This window comes from Theobroma umbraticum, unplaced genomic scaffold, assembly GCF_002168275.2.
Source record: "Theobroma umbraticum cultivar Fairchild unplaced genomic scaffold, ASM216827v3 scaffold_55.0, whole genome shotgun sequence".
NCBI lineage: Eukaryota > Viridiplantae > Streptophyta > Magnoliopsida > Malvales > Malvaceae > Theobroma > Theobroma umbraticum.
This window is the reverse complement of record NW_018397270.1, coordinates 2,002,404-2,028,137: the sequence shown is the minus strand read 5'-3', so window position 1 is coordinate 2,028,137 and position 25,734 is coordinate 2,002,404. Positions and strand designations below refer to the sequence as shown.

The window sequence follows — 25,734 nt, the reverse complement described above, 5'->3', positions numbered from 1 at the left end:
GTTGTTTATTTTATTCTATTCTTAATGCTTCTGATTGCTTGATCACCAATTAGATTGAATTGAAAACCTAGATTAAACCTTGACAAAGGAGATTTAGATAGACCTCGAATAAAATAATGTCTGATCAAATGTGCTTAGTTGATTAGGTGGTTTGATTTGCATATAGGTTAGACATACACCTATAAACCATACGTAGCCAAAGTTAGAGCATGAACTTAATGAATCTTTCTTCACTCTAATTTGCTTAAACATATAGTAAATTAATTGAGAGAGGTTTTTTAATGAGAAACTCGACAGAGGTTTGTAAATTATTTAAAACGTTAGGTTAGAAACTTAATCTATTAAATTAAGTTAAGAAAGAGAGACAATAATCAGATGAAATATTGAGAAATATCATAATCTTAGGTTTGGTAGTTAAGTAAGTTTTATAAAACAAATTGACTATTTAATTTTAGTTTTAGTTTATTAGTTTTAATATTTTATTTTAATAATTTTAAATTTAATTGTTTGGATAAGATTAAAGGTGTTACAATTTTAGTAGTTAACAATAAGAATTAATTCAATTCTCTATGGGAACGACACTCTACTCATTACTATATTATCTTTGTGACACGTACACTTGCGTGTGTAGAAAATTGAACAACAAGTTTTTGGTGCCATTATCGGGAATTGATTTTTAATTTTTTCTTGTTAATATTAATACCAAACATTCCTAATCTTACTTCAGACTTTTTTTTTCTTTATCTTTCTTTTCAATTATTTTATTTTATTTATTTTACATTAATCTCTATTTATTTTGTTTTTGTAGTAAAAAAAAAGTCTTCTTACAAGTGATAATAAGGAAGATGACGATAAGGAAAAGGAGGAAGATGATAGCTTCTTCATATGCAGTTAACCACAAGAGGAGTATTCCTTACCTCTCTTTTATTTTTTCTAACATTGCAAACAATGTTTAGTTTAAGTCTGAGGGCTGATTTTATTTTTTTTGGTAGTAAATATTCTGTGAAAGTTTTATATTTAATTTTATTTGATGTTTATCAATATTTTTAAATAATTAAGATTAGTTGGTAATTTAATTTATTACTAGCTCGAATTTTAGGAATCTAAAGTAAAATTGTGCTAATTTTTTTTTTCTAATTTTCCTATCCAATGATGATAACTAGTTGTCTTGAATTCTTAGCTTTTAGTGAATAAGGTTTTTGTTTAGATTCATGCTAAAGTCTTTTATTAAGTATCATTGTTAGGATGTGATTTTCACAATTTTGAGCACTATATCTTTTACTTTAAATTATTGTGAATATCTAGATGAGGTTTAAATTGATGTGAATTGTAGATTATGTCATGAATTTTATAATTTGCTTGAATTTCTCTCGAGGTAAAATACTAGGCAATACTTAGTTAGGGACATGATTCAGGCCATTTTTGGACTGTTTGAACCTAAAAAGCCAACCTTGTTAAATCTTTATTCCTAGTGTACACTTTTGAGCCAAATTTCCTTTTTCTTAATTTAACTACATAATATTGAGCCTAACTTTAGAATAAAATTTTCAATTTTACAACCCTTACTCTTAAGCATGTTTATTGTTTTAGAAAATATAGATTGAGCTAAATGTTGAAAAGGAAGAAAGGTGATGTTGATGTGAAAAAAAAAGTTCAAAATATGAAAAATAACCCCACTACATACAATACAAAGAAAATAAGTTTGGGTTGTAAAATTGTGAAATTGTAAAAAAAAAATGTGTTGAAAAAAAAGAGAGAAAAGCTTAAATGTGGAAAACAAGGTGTACTTGGAGAATGAAAATAAAACTCTATATGTAGGTCTTAAAATAATTATGTGCTTATGGTGATTTGAATCACATTAATATCCTTTATCTTACCTTGACCTTAGCTATACGTTACAAATTTTATAAAGCCCTATTGATCTTTAGCTTTGTTTTGGTCTACATTAGTGGAAAAAGAGATGAAAAATAAACCTTTGAAGTTCTAATACTAATTTGAAATTTGTGTTGTATAAATTCATCTTGATGTTATGATATTGGTAAAAGATTTCACACACACACACAAAAATCCATTCTAGAATGTGCTTGCAGCATATACATCCTAGATTTATATCGTAGTAGTCCATATGTGCCCATGACAAAGTCTTGTACCTTACCTTTTCAAATGTCTTCTAGGATCTTAGCCACAAGGTCATCCTTCCCTTGGGCTTCCTTGATCTGGTTGATAAGCATTGGCCCAACTCGGAAATGGGCTAACAATGTCTTTGATAATAGCCTTGCTAAGATGGTACAATAAGGTATAATTGTAATTCTTAAGCAACTTTATCCATCTATGTTGCCTAAGGTTGAGATCTTTTTACTGGAAGATATACTACAAGTTCTTATAAGCCATATAGACCTCACAAGTTTCTCCATAAAGATAATGTCTCCAAATCTTCAAGGCAAATACTATTGTCGTCATCTCTAAATGATGTGTTGGGTAATTTTGCTCATGTATTTTGATCTATCTAAATGCGTGCACTATTACCTAACCATGTGGCATTAACACACACCTAAGTCCAACTCATGATACGTCACAATATTGTATAACCCCCTATACCACTATGTAAGCTCAAGATTGAAGTGATAGTAAACAAAGCCTTAAGCTTTTGAAAGCTCTTCTTACAAGCCTCTAACCAAATGAACGTCACACCTTTCTGTGTCAACTTAGACTTAGGAACTACAATCTTGGAGAAATCCTTAACAAATCTCTTATAGTATCTAACCAATCCTAGAAAGCTCCATATCTTAGTCACCAAAGTAGGTCTTGGCCATTTGTCCATTACTTCAATTTTTTTAGGCCCATCTTCACACCATCCTTAGACACTATGTGGCCCAAAAAGCTAACACTATCCATCCAAAACTTGCATTTGGAGAACTTGACATATAATCTATGCTTCTTTAAAGTTTGGAGCACTATCCTTGAATACTGCTCGTGTTCCTCTTTGCTTTTCAAATACATAAAGATATCATCAATGAAAACTGCCATAAATTTATCCAAGTATCGGTTGAACACTTGGTTCATTAAATCCATAAAAACGGCTAGGACATTTTTAAGCCCAAATGACATAACCAAGAACTCATAGTGCCTATACCTAGAGCAAAAGGCAATCTTAAGCACATCCTCTTACCTACTCTTTAGCTGGTAGTAGGCTAATCTTATATCAATCTTAAAGAACTATTATGCTTCTTGGAGCTGATCAAATAAGTCATTAATGCATGGTAAAGTATATTTATTCTTCATCATCACCTTGTTCAACTATCTATAATCTATGCACAACCTCATTGATCTATTTTTCTTCTTCATGAATAGCATCGATGCACCCCATGGTGACATACTAGGGCGAATAAAGCCCTTGCCTAACAAATCCTTGAACTGATCCTGAACATTTCTAAGCTCTACTAGTTCCATTCAGAATGATGGAATAGATATTAAATTTGTATCTTGTACTAAGTCCATGTAAAACTTTATCTCTTTGTCTAAGGTAGTCTAAGTAAATCCTCAGAAAATATATCAGTGAATTCTCCCACAATTTGCAACTCAACCACTTTACCCACTACCATCTAAGTGTCCTTAACTAATGCTAGAAATATTTGGCATTCATGACTAATCAACCTCTTAGCCTTCAGGGCTGAAATTGTACTACTTGATATTGTATTACAATCCCCTTAAATGCTCAAGGTGTTTCTCCTAAATAGTTAAAGCTTACGACCTTATAGTGGCAATTCACATTAGCATAATTGGGTGAGTAATAACTCTATTATATAGAGTTATCTTGCCATATTTTGAGTAACAAAATGGCTAAGTCTTTAAGTTTATGAAAAAATTTAAGTAGTTTTCTACCTTTTTTTTACTTAATTAACACATAATTAAGTTATTTTTGTTTTTACATGATTGAGCTAGCTTACTTCAAGTTATTTTAGTTCATTTTTTTTATAATCAGTGGAGAGGGGATTTGAACCCTATTTTTTAGACAAGGGGATTATGCACCAATCAATGAGCCAAAATCTCAAGTGCAATGTTATTTGAGTTCATTTGTATGGAAAAAATGCCTATTTTATCTATGGCTAATTTAGTTCCTATGTTTTGAAGGTCCTCAAAAGAAAAGGAGTCAAGTGGCAAGGAATTGTACAAGTTGGCCAAGTGTAGACTTTACCAAATATGCTATCATATTTCAAACATAACTACAGCTACGAAACTCCAATCAAAGTGATTTTTGAACTATTGGAAAGTTAAAAGGAAGGGGTACAACTTTCATGTTTATCACTTTGTCTAGTTCATGATGGAACATGGTCAAAATCATGTTAGAAGATATTAAATAGCGACAATTCTGCCATAGACAGCTTGAAGAGCCAAGGATACATGTTCCCCACACAAGGCAAGTGCTATAATGCCCAATGACCATCCAGACAAAGAGTTTGGCATCACAGCACCAACCTTTTGGCATTGTAGTGTCAAACGAGCCTTAGCTCTAGGGTAAATAAAAGGTTTAGTTTCATAGCGCCAACACGAGCTTAAAAACATCTTAGCCTTTGATTTTTTTATGAAATGGCTATGATATGGGGTATAAAAGTAAGCTTTTTGGTTCAAAAAAAGTGGGTTGGAGGCAGAGAACTTTTTAGGGAGAAGAAAGAAAGCTTTCTACAAAAAAGGGAAAAGAGAGAAATCAAGGAAGATTGGATTCCAAAAGTTGCAGCAACTCATTTCTCACACTAGTTTTATATTTTTCTATCTAACTTTCACTGTAGAAATGATTTATTTAAGAGAATATTGAACTTTACTGTAAATATGATGAGATAAATATCTTTTTCCAGGATTATGATTGATCTCTTCATGTAAGTTGGATATTTTAATTCTCTTTTACCTATTATTAATAGGTCTTGTGTTGTTTATTTCAAATCTAAGCTTATTGGCTCTAATTACTTGATTAACAATTAAATTGATTTGGGTTTCTAAATGCAGCTTGACAAATAGAGTTTAGAATGGACCATGGATTTGAATAGCATGTGTACATTTTACTTAGAGATTAGGTGATTTGATTAGTATTTAGGATAAAAGTATACCTAAACACCATATACAGTCAACTTTAGAACAAAAACTTAGTGAACCAATCTTAATTAATTTAAATAGACATATGAAAAATTAATTATGATAGGTATGTTTATAATCTCTCGACAGAGACTTGTAGTTAAATTTGGACTCTAGGCTTTAATTCAAATGAAAGGTAAAGTAATTCCATAATCCTAAGCTTTATCAATTTTTAATTCTTTATCAATTTCTAGCATTAATTCCCTAGTTTAGCATTGTTACTTTAAGTTTATTTTTTATCAATCTTCAAATTAAATGTACTTAGAAAAGATTAAAGTGCCCAATTTTAGTATTTAGCAAGAAATTAGACATAATTCCCAGTGGAGACCATACTTTACTTACTACTATGTTACTTGTACGATATGTGCACTTACGTGTGTGCAAAGCCAACAACAGCGACAACTAATCCATACCCAATATCACATCGAACTCAAACATATCAAGTAATTGCAAACTTGCCAATATGTCCTTACCTTAGATTTGAACCACACAATCCTTATACTCATACTTTGCTATGAACACCTCTTTTAATGGTGTAGTCACTGCTAAAACTTGCCCCCTCTTAGAGCACCCTATGCCTAGTCTAGATGCAAAAGAATGGGTAGCACCAAGATCATACAACACATAAAAATCCACAAAACAATTAGATAATATACTTGAGACAACTGCATTAGGTGTTTGAGCATCTTATGGTTTTAGAACATACATCTTCACTTAGCCTCTACCTACCATACCTTGAGATCTAGATTCCGATGCTCTACCCTAAGATGTGTTACCAATGCTATGACCTCTAGCTCTTCCAACCTCATAGATGGGTTGTGCAGTAATGGGTGAAGGTGTCAGTGTTAGTTGTGCACGCCCTTAAGTATCTCCTTGGGATGAATAACCCTTGGGACAATCTTTCACAAAGTGTCCTAGTAGTGCACATGAATAGCATGATGTGGAGTCTGGCATGCATTATCCTACATGCCTCTTATCACAAGTAAAGCATGGTGAAGGAGTAGGGTTAGTCCATCTAGCAACATGATCCTAGAAGAAGAGTAACTTTATTGTCTTGGCTAGATCCATCACCCTCTATATCATTCCCTTGATGGAATGTCTATGTTGTCCTTTGATGGCTTTCGCAGTTTGAAGTAAAAGAATCACTACAGCTTTGATGGCCTCTAATTTTAGTAATCTTGGGCTTGTGTCGTTCCACTCAATCCTACACATCATTTACCTCAAGTCTTTGAGCACAATTCATTAATCTAGAATATGTAGTGAACTATTAAGGTGCTATGGCCTCAAACAGTAAGCGCATTAATCCATTCATGAATTTCTAGGTTCGCATTTCTTTAGTGGTCACCAAATATGAAGTGCATTGTAACAACACTGTAAATCTGATACTATAGTCTAATACTATTATGCCAACTGTCTATACCAATAAGTCAAACTCATGGGCTTTAGCTTCTCGCACGTTGAGTGGCAAAAAATGGTCTAGAAAGCCATATTGAATTCTTTTTATGTATTCGAAGTAGTGTTCATCATTTTCCTCTACATAATTGATCATATCACTAATGTGCTACCTTAGTCTAAATTCGACCAACTCCACTGGCATCGTGCTAAAGCAACTAAATGCATTACACATCCTCTTTATCTTGTCCAAATACTTTTTGGTATCCTCTAATGCATCATATCTAGAAAATGAATGAGGTTTTAGCCTTATGAACTCTAATCGTTAAACCTCTGATGCAGCCCTAGTCAACATAGACTACTACTGGTCATCTTGACTTTGTGACTTAAGGGAGGTCTAAATACTAAACTCTTTCTCAATCTGTCGCCTCTGATCTAAAATCTCTTAAGTGATAAAATCCATGGTTTGATTGACTCCTTATAGATCAACAACTAGATCCTATAAAATCACTACCCAAACTAATGGTGCTACAAGCTCAGGAGACTCTTTTTTTGTTTATGCATTAATGGGGATATAAGTCCTAGCCGAACTTGTGGAACAATCGCATCTACCATAGTCTTTAACAGTAAGTGTACATGGTTTATCCATTATTTCTACAAGGGTATCTGGTTCTACCACACCGTTAGCTCTGGCTTGTGTCCTAGGTGGCGTATCTCACCTAGCACATGCAATCATGTATTGTAACACTTTTTTTTATTAACACATCATATTACAAGACATATTACTTAACATAACGAGGCAGAAAATTAAGAATTATACTTGGGTCTTTGTCCTTGGTTTATGCTTGAGTACATAAAACAAAAACAAGATTTCTACATGCGACTTAAAATATTCCACTAACAAGTAATGAAAGCTAAGGACTCTATGAACCTAGAGCTTGATACAATTCGACTTATTTTTGATGGGTTGTGATTGGTCTGAGGACCTAATGGGTATAGCTCACTAGACCTAAGCAAGCCTCTCACATTTATAAACTGTACAACCATGCAAAGCATTAAACATTCATTTCATTAATCATATAAGCTATTTGATGCGCCATCACATCATTATGGAATGCTACCTTATAACAAGTGAAAACACTTGCATATATATATCATAGCATTGGAAAACAAATTTTAGAAATCATCTCTTTAAACATTAACTTGCACCTTGGTGCTCAATTAGGCCCTTGAGCCATGAAGACATAAATCAATAATATGCATAAAGCCATGAAAGGCTATAAATCCATAACATGTTCAACAACCATAATGTAAACATAAACATGGGTTAGCTTTATTAACTTTAAAATGATTAAAGTTTTGAAATGACTAAAATGATTAAAATTTCTTGTTTGAGCAATCCTTGAATACTTTTGAAGTGCTTAGTGTTTCCTTTCAATTGAAATTGATTTGATACATGAACAAGTGTGCCTTGTGTTGATAATGCTATAGTAAGTTGTTCTTGATGTAAAAGAATGCATGAGTAAATGCTTGAATTTATTGATCTTATTATTACTCATGTGCTTACATAAATAATATTATTTCTTGAGAATGAAATGTTCATGTGCTCATATTAAGTAATTATTTATTGAGAAATTGAAATGTTCAAATGCTTGGTCTAGTAACAACTCTTGAAATATGGTTTATGGTTGTGCTTAAATGATTGTTTCAAGATTGGCTCCTTGATTATGCATATGAAATTGATTATGATGAATTCTTTGATCTTCATGGAAAATATTTGTGGTTCATCTATTAGTTTGGTCAAGTTAAATGCTTACATGACATTTAATCTTGCTTGACTTTAATGATTGAAGTCTAGAACTCGACTTAAGTAATAGAATTACTTATGTTACTTAATTGCATAACTCAAGTGAAGTTTGATCATGAATTATATTGAGTATTGACATAGTTGACATATTCTTTAAATGAATACTTGAATAATGGTTGTGTCTTCCATGAGCATAAATGTTTACATGATCTAAAGATTTTGTGTGTGCCCAACTTTATCCTATAAGCTATCCTTAAATGACTTGGAGCCTTAAATGAAATATGGCCTATAGCTTGAAATAGAAATGAATGTCTAATATGCTTAGATTGAATACTTATTTCTCAATTTTGATAATCGGTATTCGTTGTTGTTTGAATGTTCAATTTGGACATATTCATGAGTAAAGTGATTTATCTTTTAGTATTTTATAACAATTGGTGTCACTCATGAATTACGATAATAACATGTTCCTTGAACTTCAATGGTTGCATGTTTCCAAGTGGGTATATGTTTATATATTCTTATGAAATTGAAATCATGCTTGCATTTCATGGAACAAACAGTATTCATGATTAATGAAGAAAGCTATATTATTCTTGTAATCATGTTTATGATTGCTTGATCATATCATTCTTTTACATGATCGCAACAAGCACAAAATGCATAAGTAATGCTTCATTAATAATGATATTTTCTTGATGTGAAAATTCTTAAATTTTAGCAACTTTATAAAATTTATGGAAATCTAAACTCAAGATTAAACTGTTAAAATCAATTATTTACCTTCAAAATCATTTGGGATGGAAAAACCAAGCTTGGAAATCACTTTAAATCTTCAAAATCCTTTGATTTGATGAAAATGGGAGTTGAGAGCATAAGGTGGCTGTGTTTTTAAGAGAAAATCTACTTTTTGTTGTTATAGGAAAAGTTTGAGGGTTTAAAATTTTTAATTGAGGGGTGAAAAGACCAAAACACCCTTTTTCAGTTTAAACATCTTCTATCTATATATTAGGCATATCTATTGATAGATTTGATTATCTATCGATAGATGTTCATCAAATTTTAAATGTTTGGGTTTCTAGGTTGATCTATCGATACATGAAGAACATATATCGATAGATACACTCCAAAATACAATTTTAAGTCCAAAAATAATCCTTTTGACCCTAAAAAGACTTCAACTCCAAAATGAATTTTTGTGTTCAATAAAATATTGATTCCTAAAGTTAAAGTGCTTTTATAAACACGTCTAGAAACATTAAATCACTAGCTTACCAACTCGGGTTACGATTCTAACCTTTATCTAAGAATGAGGTTTTACATCATGTCACATTAACATACTACATTATCATCTACTAGGAAATGTCAACATGATGCATTAGCATAATGTAACATAAAATCACAAGTAACATTTTGGCTAATAACAATTAATCACCAATTGTTATAAAGGCTTGTTTGATTCAAAGTGAAAGTATAAAAACTTGATAGAAGATAATAAAAGAATAAACATTTATTTGAATTTTTTTAACTCGTTGAACGGCTCTTTTAGGTATTATGCTTTTATCTTCTTATTTTTTCTTCCATATGATTGTGATTTTAGGTTAATTTCTTTTTACTATTTTTTTGGAAATTATGTTTATTTTTAATTTTTAATTTTTATTCTAATGAAATGGTATAAGTAAACTGGTTTTATTTTAGAGAAACGTTTGAATTTGAAAAGCTATTTGTATATATACATATATATATATATATTGTTTGTGCTATACAATATGTATGTTTTTTATATAAATTATCTTTGATAAAATAAAAGTTAATCATGCAAAGCACTGACCCATAAAAATGTGGTGATTTTTAAAACTAAATGTAAATTTAAGGATAAAAATATATTATAATTCACCCAAACTTTAAAGCATGACCCATGACATGTGCATTCTACTCATTCTTTTTTTTTGTAATTAAGAGAAGGGAGATTCGAACCTTATTCTTTAGACACTGGGATAATGCACCAACTAATGAGCCAAATGCTCGGATGCATTTTACTCATTATTTATGCTTGAAAAATTCCACATTAAATAATTAATTTATGACATACTGTTTAAAAAAACCTCAAAATTATTAAAAAAATTTAAATAAATCTTTATTTTTTATTACATTTAATCTAATCCTTATACTTTTATTATTAAATAATTACCATTAGTTAAAAAATAACTTTTCATTTTATATCCATATGATACTGACGTAACATTGACGTGGAGGGTAAAAAATGCTACATAGACATGTTATCATGTTAAATTAGCTTATCATATCAGCATCAATTATAATATATCAATATATCACATCATTACCAATTATATTATGTTAATATATCACATTAGCATCGCGCAGCATAAAATGTCAAATGGTATTTTGATTAAGTCAATTATTAATTATAAAAATTTATTTGACTTAAAATAAAAGTATAAAGATTTATTTAAATTTTCTTAAATAGTTTAGGAACTTATTTGAGTATTATGCCTTAATTTATTTTCAATTTATAAAGATTAAAAATTATATATTTTTTTAATTTTTTAATTTTTTGAAAATATTTATTTGCTTTTATAGTTATTTTTTATTTTTTCTATTAAAGTAAAAAGTAAATAATACAAATAATAACCAAACATAATCATAATTATTTTTGGCCAATAAACATAATCCTAATTAACATTAGCATCGTAGCATTTGACTTTAAAGGAGGAATCCCTTTCAGTGTTGTACCATTGAAAAGCACAAAAGTTGGGACATGCACGGGAGACGGGGAGTGCCCAACACAAACCCAAGCATAAACCCCGGATATTCGGGAGCATGCGCTGGCTTTGGGCCAAAATTTTACACTTTAAATTATTATTGTCATAATTCTTGTTTATTTTGATTACTTTATGGTAAATCAATTAGGGTTTTTATAATAAGAAAAAAAATGCAAACCCTCTCCATATTTGATAGAAAATACACTTAATTACTAAGTTAATTTTAAATGACAAAACAAATATATCATTTGTTAATTATTTCCTTTTTTATTTCTTTTTTTCCTTTTATCCAAGATTTTTTAATTACAAACTTATGAAATTTAGTTATTTGTGATATTTAATTTGTTTTAAATTTTGATTAATTTATTTTCTAATTCAATTCCATTTTAAATAATTTACACTTATCTTTAATTCAATTATATATTAAGTTTAAGACATAGTGTTCAATTATGTTTAGTTACAAAAAGTTTATTATCATTAATTTGAAAAAAAAAAGGGTTTACTGGTAAAGAAATTGATTAAAACAAAAAAAAATTGAAATGAAAAAAAAAGGACATATTTTTCAAATTAATAGAGGTAAGTTTATTGAGAAAGAAAAGTTTATTATCAATAAAATCTCATATATCTTAATTGAATTATATATAATTTTATGTATTTAATACATAATTGATTAAAATTCAATTTGATAATTATTTAAGATGATATTGAAATGAATTAAATCTTTGAAACCAAAATTATAACTAAATAAATTTTACACTATTGTCTACTCGATCTAATTGAGGGCAAGAAAGATACTAAAAATAGTAACTTAACAATCCTCTTGTCCTTTTTTGGGTTGGTGATGATTTTGACCCATCAACAGCTTTGACCAAATGAAGCATGGCTTTTGCTGGTCTTTTGACTAGGATGGACACAAATCAGCAACAATGATATTATAAATATTAATATTTTTATAATATTTATAATTTTTTATTATAAATTTAAAAAATAAAACTATATTTTAAAAATATATATTTTAATTGAATCGTTTTAATTGTGTTAATCATGTAAATAAATCATGTCATATAAACCATGCATGTTTATTAAACTTACCATTAACATAATTAAATTAATCATGTTGTGTTCATAATTATCCGTATAATTTTTAATATCTTATTTATCCACATAACTTTTAATATCTTATGTTTGCTCCTCAAAATCAAAACACAAATTGCAAAGTCCAGTTACCCATATAAACTCTTAATATCAAGATTAAGATACAAAAACACAAATTCGAATTGCAAGATATAAATCAAAAACTAACCTTGGGATGATTGAAAGAAATAAACAGTATGTTAAACCAAAGAAGGCCCCCAGAAAATAAAATATTTAGACATTACTTCTCAGATAATTTCCACTACATCCAACATATCCTAAATACAACAAGCTAGCCACAATTCTGGTTCAATGGACTACTGCTACTAGGGAAAATACTGTAGAAAGCCCTCAACTTTCCATTCTCTTTTCCTAGTTCTAACTAAGAAAATTTTGTTAGGATGATAAACACACTGATTGAATCTGTATGTCATTGAGCAGATGAATCAGCTTCAAGTAATTTAATCAACAAACTGGAAAATGGCAATCAAGGCCATCAACCTAATCCAAACCATCTGCTATCATATCAGTCAATCAATAATTATAGAAAGCATGTTTTTATCATCCCAGATGAAAATTAGTAGCAACACTGAAGTTTTAATGAAAAATAGAGGGGTCTTTCTGCAGCTAACTGTCCATTAAACCAGCCTTGTTAACCATTCCCTACAGCTATCAACAAGGGAAAAGGATGGGCAATGGATCTCTTTGCAATTTCCCATCACATAAATCTAGTTTTTTCATCTTTTCTTCACACCAAAACAACTGCTCTTTACTCATCCTTGCCATTCTAAGAACCCTGGATACAATTTTGATGTCGATGAGGGCAAACAACAAAGGAACATCCTCACGTGTTTGTGGCCACGATTTCTTCTTCCACCCTCTTCTTTTTTTACGCAATTCCTTTAGCTTCATCCCTTTCTGCAGATAGAAATGAAAACATTGTAGAACATCAACCAATCATCAGAAGTCACAATGAGCAGATCCATATGGACAGTTTTTTGAACAGTACACAGCAGGCCATCCTATCTAGTAAATAGTGGGAGATATGAGATCACCATCTTTAAGTCAATACTTAACAAAAAAGAGATCGCTATCTTTAAGTCAATACATAACAAAAAAACATGAACATCTTCAAAGAGTAGCAAGTGTGATCTAAGATTAGCCTCCAAGAGTTCAACAGTAATATAGCAGGTGACAATTGGTAAGAGTGATGTTTGTATCAAACAAGACATGATTATTGTGCCAACTTGGAATCCAAATATTATTGGTTTAAAATAAAGCTTAAATGTAATTGAAAGTTTAGTCCTTTCTTATTGGAAACAGAAGGTAGAAAATTAAGACATTCTAGTAGTCTAGCATAATTGGTTAACTTTTTTTTTATAGGTTTTCATCACCTCAAGTAATGCAGCTAATAGGCAATAACCAGCCAATCCAACAACATACTAAAATGTTCAAATAGCTTTATGATTTCAAATAAAATAGCATTTTCTGTATACTCATTAGATTATCAAAGCAAGCCAAGCAAATGAGCTATTAATAATCAAGGGGCAGGAATCCATTTGCAACTCTTATAGAGCAAAATAATCAACAGAACTAGTGAAAAGTGCCGTAATGTGGGCAATCATGCATATCAAAGATAATGCCATATAATCAAGTTGTAACCTATAAAGTTGAAATGGTTAGTATAGCATAAGGTTACCTTCATTAATAAAGATTGAACTTGTTGAAGAGGAGTAGCCATTGGGTTCTGGTTTCCAAACAAGTTAAGAACGCTACTATGTTTTTTCTTGTCCATTTTTACAAACAGCTGGAATGTCAGGATTGAGCTCTCAATAATCCTGATGATATCAGGGGCATGGACCAAATAATTTGATTCCTCTTCCACCTTTTCCTTATGATCTGAACCTGAAAAGATTCATGGAAGATATGACCTTTAAAGTAAAAGCAAATAGAACCAATCCCAGTAAGTACTTCATTGTTCAGTTAAACAGAAAAAATAAAGAAGATTTATTCACAGAACTTGAACTGAGCCTAGTTTCAGTGCGTTAACTGAAAAATAAAACCATTATTAAGCCACAAAAAAAAAAAAATTAGTAAAGAATATCCAAGTTTCCTTATTTTCCCTCCATCAATCCTCTATGATATACCTTGTATGTTTGGAATTTGAAGCAGCTTAGGCAAAATATTCCTAGCACGGGCATAAATTTCAGCTCTGAGACCTTCCTGAAAAGGTTCATTTTCAATGAACCTTTGCAATAAGACCTGGAACTGTTGGAGGTGCTGGGCACTCTGGTTGTAACAGGTGGGATTCTCCGGTTGGCGTAAAACTATCTGGCAGAGTTGAGTGTATTGGCAATGAAGTGCCTCCCAAGTTAAGCAAATTTGAGCTACATATGCTGTTTCAAGATCCTGATATGGGTTATTCATTCGCTGCTGCAGGTGCTCAGTTTCTTCATCAGGTTCTTCAATCTTCTTCAAGGAAAGGCATCGCAGGGGGGATGCAAGCTTCTTAGATGCAGATTTAGGTGATGGAGTTGAATGATTTGTGAAGCCTGTAAGACAATTGATTATTTGCCTTAAAAATTAAGATTAAATTGTAACAAGGAGACTACAAAGCCAACACTAAAGGAAAGGTGACAATGTTTCAAACAACAATACCTCTACCCACCCACCAACAACAAAAAGAAATAATGTTTAAGCCCCAACGATCCTACAGATAGTACTTAGTCCTTTAGCACCTAAGAGCAAAATTGGGACACCAAGAAAGCTGTTAAGGCAGATTTGTTCAGCAGTGGGCTAGCCTGAATTTCCAAGTTCTCCTCTTATGTCTGAAACAGTCATTTGCTCCTTTCTGCCATCATACACTGATAACTTGCCCATTTATGGCAAAACGCAAAAAAAGGATTCTCTCCTTTCAAAGAGATGGCACTTCTTAAGAGTGGAAATATTATATTCCAAAGCAGTAGCCCACTCTTCCTTAATATGGAATTATATTATAGCCATGGGCAGAACAAATCACCTTCTAGTTCTGCATATTTGGAATAAGCTTCCCTAGATAAGAACAGAGAAGATTTACCCTGTCAAACCAAATTCTTTCCAACATTAAATTACTGCACTTAAAACTTGAAAGTATACAGCACAAACTAGTTAAGGGAGATAATGTCCTTAGATTTATAAAGTGGAGACGTTAAAAGAGTAATCTTTCCATTATAAACACAAAATGATACACCCTCTTCTTAAGTGTTTTAACTAAATTATTTGGTTCCCATCAAGTTCAACCAAGACCATGTTGAACAAGCATCAAAACTGCGGAAAACATCAAACTAGGAGCCCTAGGATGGGTGCTTGACAGCAAGAGGTGAAACATGAAGGTCTAGGAGGGAAAAATAAAAAATACGGCCAGCAAATGGTATTCATCATTTAATGCATCAACCGGTGCTGTATGATTACTTGAACAGAACAACATCTCACATTTTACTATCATCAATAAACTTAAAGCCTGTAGGAAAGGAGAAAAGAGGGAGAACAGTGGAAACCTCTGTAAGGACAGAAAAAAGACTCCCAACTAAAATCTTGCACCTATCCCTACTCACAACACTTGAGTGAAGCATCAAAAAGCATACGCATTGAGTTCCAGGAAAACTCTTTTTGATCAAAGGAAATAGAAATCAACAACTCACCAATCAGGTCAAGAAGCCTGATTCTGAGTCCAATCACGTAGCATTGACTAACACTCAATCTAATTGCATACCTCAAAAGTTCATTCGGTTCAATATTTGGATTTTTTTTTTCTCAAGTAACTTGAAGGAGACTCAAATCACAAACAGATGAGATATATAAACCCTGAGTCACAGCCCCATTTCCCACTAAGACTCCCTAAATTGCTAATCGTGCAAGGGAAGTGCAAAAGAAAGACACTTCTAACTAAAAATTTCAGAACCCAATCAGGCAACGATATGTCTCCTTAAAATGCAGCTAACAGGATTCCCCCGTTGAATCCAAAAGCACTAAAAGCTCGCAAAGCAACAGCTTCCTCACGGTGCAAAATTTGACAATGCAAGAGAGATGATGAAAACATTTACCAGCTTCCTTGAGCTGCTGTGCAATCATCCGATCAAAGAAAAGCATACGCTCACCGTACTTTTCATAAACAGCATCAAAACCACCCCACCATTGTCTACCTTCTGCTTCCACATCCCTCCACTCACTAGAGCTAGTCTCACCAGCCTCCTCTTCCTCGTCCTCAGGGAACGACTCCTCTTCTTCTTCAGGAATCAACACCATAAAACTGTTTCTTCTTAGTTCTTTCAATCTCCTTTTCACCTCATTTGTTATAAATTCGTCATCATCATCCTCAACTTCAGCTGCAGCGTCAGCTTCAGATGATTTATTTAAGTCATTGTCACCAGCAGCAGCACCCTCAGTAGCAACATTCTCATTCTTCAGTTCTTCTGGATGCGGCACAGGCTTATCCTCCAAATCCTTTTCAGGGTCTGGCTTGTGGGCTTTCCTAAACTTCTTAACTTTCAAGAAATCCATCTGCTACACTTTTTCTGCTGCCAAATAAGCTTTTCTTTCCTCACTTTAGAAATTAGATTCTTTGATATATTAAATTAGACTTGTAGATCCCACAATCAAACCAAGATCTTCAGAAAGTAACTTTCAACTAGTGAACAATATTCTTATTCCAGCAAATGTACCTTCTTTTGTCTCAAAATTTTTGGCTAGACAAATGGCAGATCTCCAAGCAAAATGCCAAGAGCAGAACCAGTAAATTGAGCCCAAAATCTCCTTCGATGGCGACTGTTAAAATCCAGGCCCTTTGAACCTATTTGAAGCAAGCATATGATGCACAAGACATCCGGAAGATCTAACCTTACACAAGAAAAAAAAAATCTGACTGGAGCAGCCCAAGTTTTCAACCGGAGAGGTGCTTTCAATGCAATGGACACATAACCAGAAGCTCTAAACAGGAAAAAGTAGGATCATTTCTCCCTCAAAACCTACTAAAGCAGCACTGCAGCAGAAAGTGAACAAAATCCTTAACAGTGAGGCCATTGAAAGTACATTTCTTTCCAGAACCATTCACTTCAAAACTTGGACTAAACCCTTAAAAACTCCCAAGGATTTGTGATCCCCTTACCATTTAAGCATGCCAAAACAGATTACCAGGCAACAAACCCAAGACTCTTCTAAGATGGCTCTTTTACTAAAACCTCAGCAAGAACATGTACAGTGATCAAAACCCCTCCGAAAAAGGCAAACACTGCCTCACAAGTTTTTTTTTATTTCAGCATTTCACTACTTAAAAAAAAAGAAAGCAGATTTCTATAACCGACATTACACTTGTAGAAGAAAGTGTCGAAATGGGAAAAACCCCACAAGGTCTACCAAAACAAAAGATGCTTAAAAAAGCAACCAAATCAACTAGCGTTTTTAACTTTTTAAACTACCCAAAAGCTCATTTTCCATTAAAATAAGCAAGACCCAAAAGAAATCTGTTAACAGTTAGACAATTTTTCAAGAATGTGAATGATTCAACCAAAGGTTTCTTCAGTGCAATGTAAGGGGAAACCCTGCCTGGTTGAAAGAAATGAAAAAAAGAAACACCCTTCTTGACTGCTGAGGACAGAAGAGTGACTTTGTTGGGAATAATGAAAGGTCTAATAAATGTCAAGCATTCAAATATTAATTAATTAATTATAAAAATTAATGTTATTTTGCCCTTTTTAAGAAAAACAAAAGATTTGGGCTTATTGAAAAATTAATAGAAAAAAAAGAAAGAAAGAGAGAGATAGCACGAGAACCAATGGAAACAGTAAGCATCGTACAGAGAATATTGTCAGAAGTGAGAAGGCAAAGCACTTACTTCCTCCGTCTCTGCAAACAAAACCAAACCAAACCCCGCCAAATATGGGGTTTTTGATTTGTGCGCTTCTGTTTTTTTCACTTTTTCCCCATTTTGCCCTTCCATTTCTTTTTTTTTGAAAATCTTTTCTTCCTTCTCTGTTCCCTTTAATTTTTATTATTTTTAAATTCAATAACTCGTACTTGATTAAAAGATTTTGTGTTCGTTTAACGTGCCAGCTCGACGCGCTACGCCTACCCCTGCACAGCCCGTGGAGTCAGGGGGGTATGGCCTAACCTGACCCATCGACGACCCTCGTCTGCGGTCACGTGCCAAGCCAGGCTCATATTTGTGTGGAAATTTAAACGGGTCGGACACTAAGATTCAGGTAGGAAATTTTAAAACTAGTCCGTTAGCCCGTTGACAGCCTTATTTATCATATATAATTTGTTCATTTTAGTTCATTTAAATTTAATAATTGACCATTCAAGTAGAAATTTCAACAAGGAAATTATTAGAACAAAATGGATTTCACCGTTTTGAGGATGTTAATGGCACAAGTATCACCTCTAATTTCTATGAGTCCAAATTTTAATCAAACTCAAATGTTTTTGCCATTTAAGACAAAATGTGGAGTTGTCACTCAATTTTTATATCGAAATTGAGTATCGGTTATATAAGTTTTAAGGTTACAAGTACATTGTTACTAGAAAACTTAGATCAAAGATTTAAATACCAAGTAAAAAAAAAAAGAATTAAAGATTCTAACCTTATCTAAAATAATAGAGTTTTTACTGTTTCACTTTGGATTGACTCAATTCGAAATCAAAATCAAATAGTACATCTCGCATTTAAATAATATGTCATGCAATTATGAATAAATGGTATCTCATATTATCATGCATGCATCTAATATGATATCTGAGCCGACAATCTTGGATGACTTATTGACCATTAGAATGATGCAAAAATAATAAAATGAAATATGTTATAAAACATTAAATAGTTAGCTATACTAATAAAAATAATTTGAAAAAAAAATCCAAATATACAAATTGGACATGGCATACAAAATTATAAAAATATTCTTAGAGTTGCATGGCAGACCAGAAAGCAAAAATGTACTTAGAATTTCACAGCATATTTGATGATATAACTAAATATATATATGACATAATGAAATCATTACTAGAACTATATGACATAGCATACATGTTTCTTGAATTATATGATATGGTGTAGACATTTCCTAAACTACATGGCATAGTATAGATATTTCCTAAGTTATATGGCATGTTTTATGTCATGGCATTGCAAACTTTGATACCAACATTATTAAAATAGTCTTAAAAAAAACATTATTAAAAATAGCCCTATTATCATACAAGCTATATGATATCCTATTTATATGGCATACCATTATTATGGTGGTCCTAACCACAATATGCCTTTTTTTGTTTTTGAAAAGCCTAACCTTGCTACGATATTATGCAAATTATGCGTTTATGTGATAAATGACCATATGGACAAATTGTGTCCTAGATTTTCATGATATAGTGTGGATTTTACTAGGATAAATATGCTACTATTATGAATTTCACATCAATAAGAGATAGAATAAGTTTTGTATTAATAAATAAGGACCTTCTTTTAACTAACACATATATCTTTTAAATTGAAAATATAAGTAATATCAAAACAGACTCAAATATTCAATAATGTGAAATTCTCATGAGAGATATCAGAATCTCACATAAATAAAAAATAAAATAAAATATTTTTTTATTTTTTGGATTAGAAAAATAGATTCATAACACAACAAATTAACCCTTTATCAAAGATCATTCCACTTGTATATTTTGAATTAAAGAAACAACTCATAAACTAGTAATTCGAAGGATGAAGGGGATTTTTTGTGCCCATCCTCCACCTTCACATGTACAAATTCTCCATGCAAAACCCTTTGAGCCTATACATTTAAGCCTTCTCTTCACCAAGCTTTTAGACTAAATACATTGTGCACTATCATAGCTCATTGTAGATTCATCCTGTTTTTTTATCAGATCATCAAGTTTATTGAAAAGAAAGGATTAAATATTCTTTGTTGTCAAAGGACAAGTTGCAACATGTGCACAATACATTAGCTGGATAAATATTATTTTAAATTTATTCTTTTTGTTTTTATTAGTATTATATATAATATTGTTCAACTAAAAGTTATTTGGAAAAAAAGGTGATCTTATTAGCAGAGGTGAGCAATTAAATGATCTGATGATCGATTCGATATATCATATTTAAATTGAAAAAATCAATCAAAATTGATTAAATATAAAAAAAGATTGAATCAACCACACATAAACATAGATAAAAAAGGATCAAAATTTTATTTTATTTATGTAAATCACAACATTAAAATTGCTAAACTTTATTTATAATTATAAAATATGAAATAAAAATTAATAATAAAAATATATATTTTCTATAAATTTAAAAATAAAAACTAGAATTCCAACAAACGCCATACCTGTAGTTTCAAGATTGGGAAGGTGCAAATCAACTCTTGCTAATTCAAATATATATAATAATAAAACAGCTCTTTCAATTGTGTTAAAACAATAAAAAAATTACATGACAAAGAACGATTGGTACACCATATCGGCAACTTCTGTTAAGGTGATATATACTTTTTAAGTTTCACTTTTATCAATCACAAAAGGCCAAGGATACAAAACACTATTTAAGGGAAATGGTAGGCTACACAGATATGGATTACAACTTCAAAGCAGCAATTGCTTCAGGTTTAAAATCAACCCTTAGACTCAAAACTCTCCTAACCTCGGCAGGGGTCAATCTCCAGGTCATAGGTCCAGAGTTCTCACCCCAGAAATCCAGGATCTCCGAAACCTTTTCCAAGTTGAGGATGGTTGCCATTTGAGTAAGACGAGCAAATTTGTCTCTCACAGTCCGCTGCGTCATCCCAGAGAAATGGCTCACCAAAGCTCTTGTATCCCTGTCAAGCTGAAGGCCTCCAAGCTGACTAAACTTTTTCTGCATCATAATCACTTCCAGCCTCTTCACAATGAAGTCGATCACCAAATGAACAAATGAATCATAGTTGTTAGCAGTCATTAGGGATTGGATCCAAGCCACGTTGATTTCAACAGCATGAAGAAGCCTCTGTACCCATGGATCATTCACCTCATTATCAGCATATTCAGACTCTGATAGTTCATAGCTGATGGTTGCTGCATTGTCTAATACAGAACGGATTCGAGGTGTTACAGTTGCCACAAGTTGTTCCATACCAGCATTCAGGGCTTGCTTGAAAGTGTTGCTCAAGTCAGCCAACTCAGACAAACAAGATTTCACCTTTTCCCTCACAGCTGGTGCAGGAAACACCTGAGGAGAATGAACACTGCATATTTAACACTTGGGTAACAGGATATGTACAGAGAACAGATTACAACACATACGCAGCACCAGGAGAAGCCAAGTTGAGTGTACTAGTAGCAGCAAAAACTACTACAGAAATTTACACACTACTATGGCAGGAGCGGCCAAGAAAGCCAAGCAAATTATTAAAAGACGCTTTAGGTTTTAAACAGAAAATGACAGAAAGAAAGCAGGCATCGTAAAAAGAAAATAATATTTTTTTTTTCAAAAAAGGAACAAAGGACAATGACTTTTAGCAGAGTGCAGTTGTTACTAAAAGAATGAAATACTTACGGGAAAAGAGAGGCAAATTCTTTTATGAGAAACCCTGAATTAATCATGAGAAAGTATTACAGTAACTGGATAATCCTTATCATGTTATAGTGATTACTTTTAGTACAATAAAATGAATACAACTTCTACCTAAGCTAGAAATAAGACCAATCTGAATACCTCTATTCCCAAATTAAACATAAGGACTGCAGGACTATCAAATAGGAATGATCAATCAGTTAGATAATTGTTTATGGTAACTTGTTCAATAATTATAGATCTGAGGTTGTTTCTTTGAGGGTATTAGGTTGTCTTCTAAGAAAATTTTCTCTAGAAACTAAAAGAGGGGAAAAGGGGAAACCCGCGACATGTGAAAGCAACGGTCGAAGACCACTAATGTCATGAGGGACTGCTAAACTGTTTTATTGCAGCCGTTCATGCCACTCACAGCCTATTTGCATTGGAGAAACGTGATTTGCAAAAGGAAGGATGGAGTGAGAAATCAATTGAGAGAGAGGGGTATTTTCTGAAAAGTTGGCATGCTTTTAAAAAAAGAGAAGAGAAAGCTCCTCTCTAGAACTTTTCTTTTAGGTTTTTTTTTTTTTAATTTTGTTCTTTAAAAACCAACTACTTATTTTTTGTAAGAGCTTCTCAAAATCCTGTTTGGTCTCATTTCTGCTTTTAAGAGGTGGATAAGCTGAAATAAAGCCAAGCCAAATAGTTACTAAGAATGTAATTCAATTTCATAGAGAGATAATGAGTAAAAACAGATGCAGAAGCTGCCACTTCTGTGAAATAGGTGATGCTCCTGTTATTTAATAGCGTGGTTAAAACTATAGATAGTAACTTTGATGATTGAGATATTGAGAATTTCTTCAGCCTACCAAACTTGAGAATTGCACTCTGTAGTTGACTGAGATATTTCAAAAATCTGTGTTACAGAGTTGAGTAATAGAATTTAAATCTTAATTAGTTTTCTGCAATAGCGTTTAGAAACCTTCTATATTTCACACCACTCAATGGCAGGTACGATGCCTCAAAAGCCTGTGAGGTGTAACAATCTCTAATTGAATTCCTATATGCAACTGAGAACTTCATGGGAGGAGGATCAGCAATATAGACCACAAATGGCAATAAACTGTACCAGGCTACCAGCTTGTTTATGCAGAAATCTGTCATCTTCCACTGATTCCAGAGACTTAGGAATCCATAATTTTGTTAGGATGGCTGAGGTAGTTTTGCTCCAAGATCATTCTATAAAGAGTGTATGAATGGTCTAACCTAGGGCTTGGTTCTGATGGTTCACCCACCCCACTTCGGCGGAGAACTTCCCGCAAGGGCTGGGGCTCTAGGCCCAGCTCCTGCATATCCCCAGATGTCAGCCTAGCACTTAACATAGCAAACTCCCTACGCATTCCGTTCATTTTCTCAAAACATCAGTTCCTACAAACACAACAAAATCCCTCTATTTGCTGCTAAGTGATGTAAATCTTAATTCATTAAGGGAGGAATAATAATGATCCTCCATGAATTTTATTTTAACAGTTCTTTTCCTCTTTTTTCTGCCTGTCTGAGTCTCTAAGAACCTAGTCTCTTAATCTTAGCCTTCTTAAACTGTAATGCTTCTATGCATTATGGAGAACCATCAATGTTGCACAACTCCTAAAACTGGAAAGAAATAAGCTATTTACTTTTAAAAAAAAAAGTAAACAACAATCTAGGAAATTCCCTACCATGCAGCAGGTAATAAAAATATAAGCATTTTGATGCATGAGCAAAAAACATCAACGAAAAGCAACTAAACCACTGACCTCAGCACACTGCTCTTCAATTTCATGTTTTAGTTTCAGAACATACTCACTGCTCAGATCTATATTATTCAGGGCTGTAGCTATCTCGGTCCCAGTCTTTTGAACAGCAACACCACCCAAGAACAACCTTGCCCCAAGATTCGGTTCTCTTATTTTCTGTTGCAAAGCTTCATAGTATTCATTATTCAGCAAACTACTAGCACCACTCAGTACTGCAACCACAGAGCTAATACTTGAAGTAGAAATTGCCCTTCGCAAACAGCTTTGCAAAACATAAAACACATCATCCACCATTGAAGTAGTAAGGCTATCAGGTACATGCTCATCTATCCGTATCGCTTTCCTCACATTTTCCACCATAAAGAATCCCTCTAAAATCACATAAAACCCAGTAACATCTTGAGCAACTTTGCTAAAGCTTCCAGTCCGAAAAGCTTTTGTGGCCCGTGGGACTAAATCCGGCTCCACAGTAGTCATCCCCTTGATCTTCGAAACCATATATTCTGTGTAATCTTCACCAAGTTGCATCAACGACAATATTTCTTCTAAATACAACTCAATCTCTCTGGGATTGGGTCCTTCCGGTGCTCCAACAGCTAACAAATTATTATTCTGGGCATTGATCTCAGACGACAACTTAGCCAATTTTCTATATTCCATATATTTTTTCAAGATCAAAGAACCCCTTGAATCACATTCCTCTTGTAACTCAAAAATAGCATACACCACTCCATCTTCTCCACAGAGACTCCTTAAAATCTCATCATTTTCCTCAACAGCCAACACGATATCTTTAAACAAATTAGTCAAACACCCAACAAAATTGACCTGATTATTCTGATTCTGTCCATGACCTTGTTCCATCAACTCAACCAAATGCTCATACTCTGACCTAGATCTCATCCCAATCACTTTCTTCAAATACCCAACATAAACTTGCAACCCTTCTTCCTCAAGCCCCAACGGCGAATAAAGCTTTATAAATCTGACAATTGTAGGATGATCCCTCTGATCCACTGCTGCCATTAATTTTTTCTTTACGATCCCTTCCAGTTGCTTCTTTGACGCTAACAACTGTTCCCTTTGGTCCGATCCGGAATCCTTAAACTTATTATCAATCTCCAAAAATGTCCTCACACACTCGGTGGCTGACTCGTAATCTTCAGCGTCGAGAGCGCTTTTCACGCCGTCGATGCAATTTCCTCTCTCTACAATGGCGTCAATGCGGAGGAGCGTGGAGTTGACGCGTGACTGAGCGAGGTCGAGCTCGCGGACCTTGCTGCTGACTTGGTCGGCGAGGTCGCAGGAGGAGGTTATGTTGGAGAGCATGTGGTCGGATTCGGCCTTGACAATGTCGAGAACGTCGGCGGATCTTTGGAGGTTGTTGAGGTTCTTGTCGAGGTCAGAGCGTTGGGAGAGGAGGGTGTCGAGGTCGACATCGAGGGCCCGTTGGTAAGCGATGCACTCGTGGAGGAGACGCGTCATGGCTCCGACGTCGGTAAGGGAGCGGACATGGTCGAGCGCCTCGGGAGTCCCGAATTTGATGGACGATGTGAAGGTGTCATCGTGCTGCTCCGTTGATTCCGGGGTTTTGGGGACGGAGCCGTTCGGGGTCGACGGCATTTCCTTCTTTAAAAAAGAATAATTGCAAGCAAACAGAGATTCAGATTCAGATTCAGATTTAAGGTTTTAGCGGTTTTAAAGATTTTTCACGGCGAGCGAGAGCAACTCGAAGAGAGGCAGACTTATGCAGCACTCACCTCCTGCCAAAATTAAAATGAAAATAATTTTGTTTTAATATTTTTATATATTATTTATTCTCTCATTCTATTCTATTAATATTTAATATAACAATTTTATGTTTTATATTTAGTTTTCACTTGGCCTAACTTATTAAAAAAAATTTCAAAAAATTACTAAATTAGATTTTTCTATACTCACATTTTACCTTTCGATAACACAAAAAGCTATAAGAACAATTACATTTTTTTTCAAAGTCATCTTTTTATTTGGTTTAATTTTTTTCTTTTTTTTTCCTTTCTTTAGATTGCTGGCTATGGAGGATGGGGTGAATTTTTTTTCTATTTATTTAATTTATTTTATTACTTTTACTTAGTATAAAATTAT

At 33.0% G+C, this 25,734-nt stretch overlaps 2 protein-coding genes across 2 annotated transcripts; both read right to left on the bottom strand.

Moving 5' to 3' along the window:
- Positions 1–12,460: 12,460 nt before the first annotated feature.
- LOC110426359 (DUF1666 family protein (DUF1666)) lies at positions 12,461–18,087 on the bottom strand. Its single transcript, XM_021441578.1, has 4 exons — positions 16,326–18,087; positions 14,391–14,795; positions 13,943–14,148; positions 12,461–13,161 (listed from the first exon to the last, which is right to left on the bottom strand). Exons 1-4 carry the CDS (start codon positions 16,780–16,782, stop codon positions 12,916–12,918), a joined length of 1,314 nt encoding a protein of 437 aa, XP_021297253.1. The 5' UTR covers positions 16,783–18,087; the 3' UTR covers positions 12,461–12,915.
- Positions 18,088–20,638: 2,551 nt separating this feature from the next.
- Positions 20,639–25,367, bottom strand: LOC110426251 (conserved oligomeric Golgi complex subunit 4). Its single transcript, XM_021441427.1, has 2 exons — positions 23,608–25,367; positions 20,639–21,490 (listed from the first exon to the last, which is right to left on the bottom strand). Exons 1-2 carry the CDS (start codon positions 25,228–25,230, stop codon positions 20,861–20,863), a joined length of 2,253 nt encoding a protein of 750 aa, XP_021297102.1. The 5' UTR covers positions 25,231–25,367; the 3' UTR covers positions 20,639–20,860.
- Between the last annotated feature and the right edge of the window lie 367 nt (positions 25,368–25,734).

What these genes read in the sequence shown, in the direction of transcription:
- LOC110426359 (XM_021441578.1), bottom strand. Translation starts at nt 16,782, where the DNA reads ATGGATTTCTTGAAAGTTAAGAAGTTTAGGAAAGCCCACAAGCCAGAC. An exon ending in ACAGCAGCTCAAGGAAGCTG is followed by an intron (nt 14,796 to 16,325) that starts GTAAATGTTTTC and finishes ATTGTCTTACAG; the next exon opens with GCTTCACAAATCATTCAACT. An exon ending in TTCAATCTTTATTAATGAAG is followed by an intron (nt 13,162 to 13,942) that starts GTAACCTTATGC and finishes TTCTATCTGCAG; the next exon opens with AAAGGGATGAAGCTAAAGGA.
- LOC110426251 (XM_021441427.1), bottom strand. Translation starts at nt 25,230, where the DNA reads ATGCCGTCGACCCCGAACGGCTCCGTCCCCAAAACCCCGGAATCAACG. An exon ending in TTGAAGAGCAGTGTGCTGAG is followed by an intron (nt 21,491 to 23,607) that starts GTCAGTGGTTTA and finishes CATTCTCCTCAG; the next exon opens with GTGTTTCCTGCACCAGCTGT.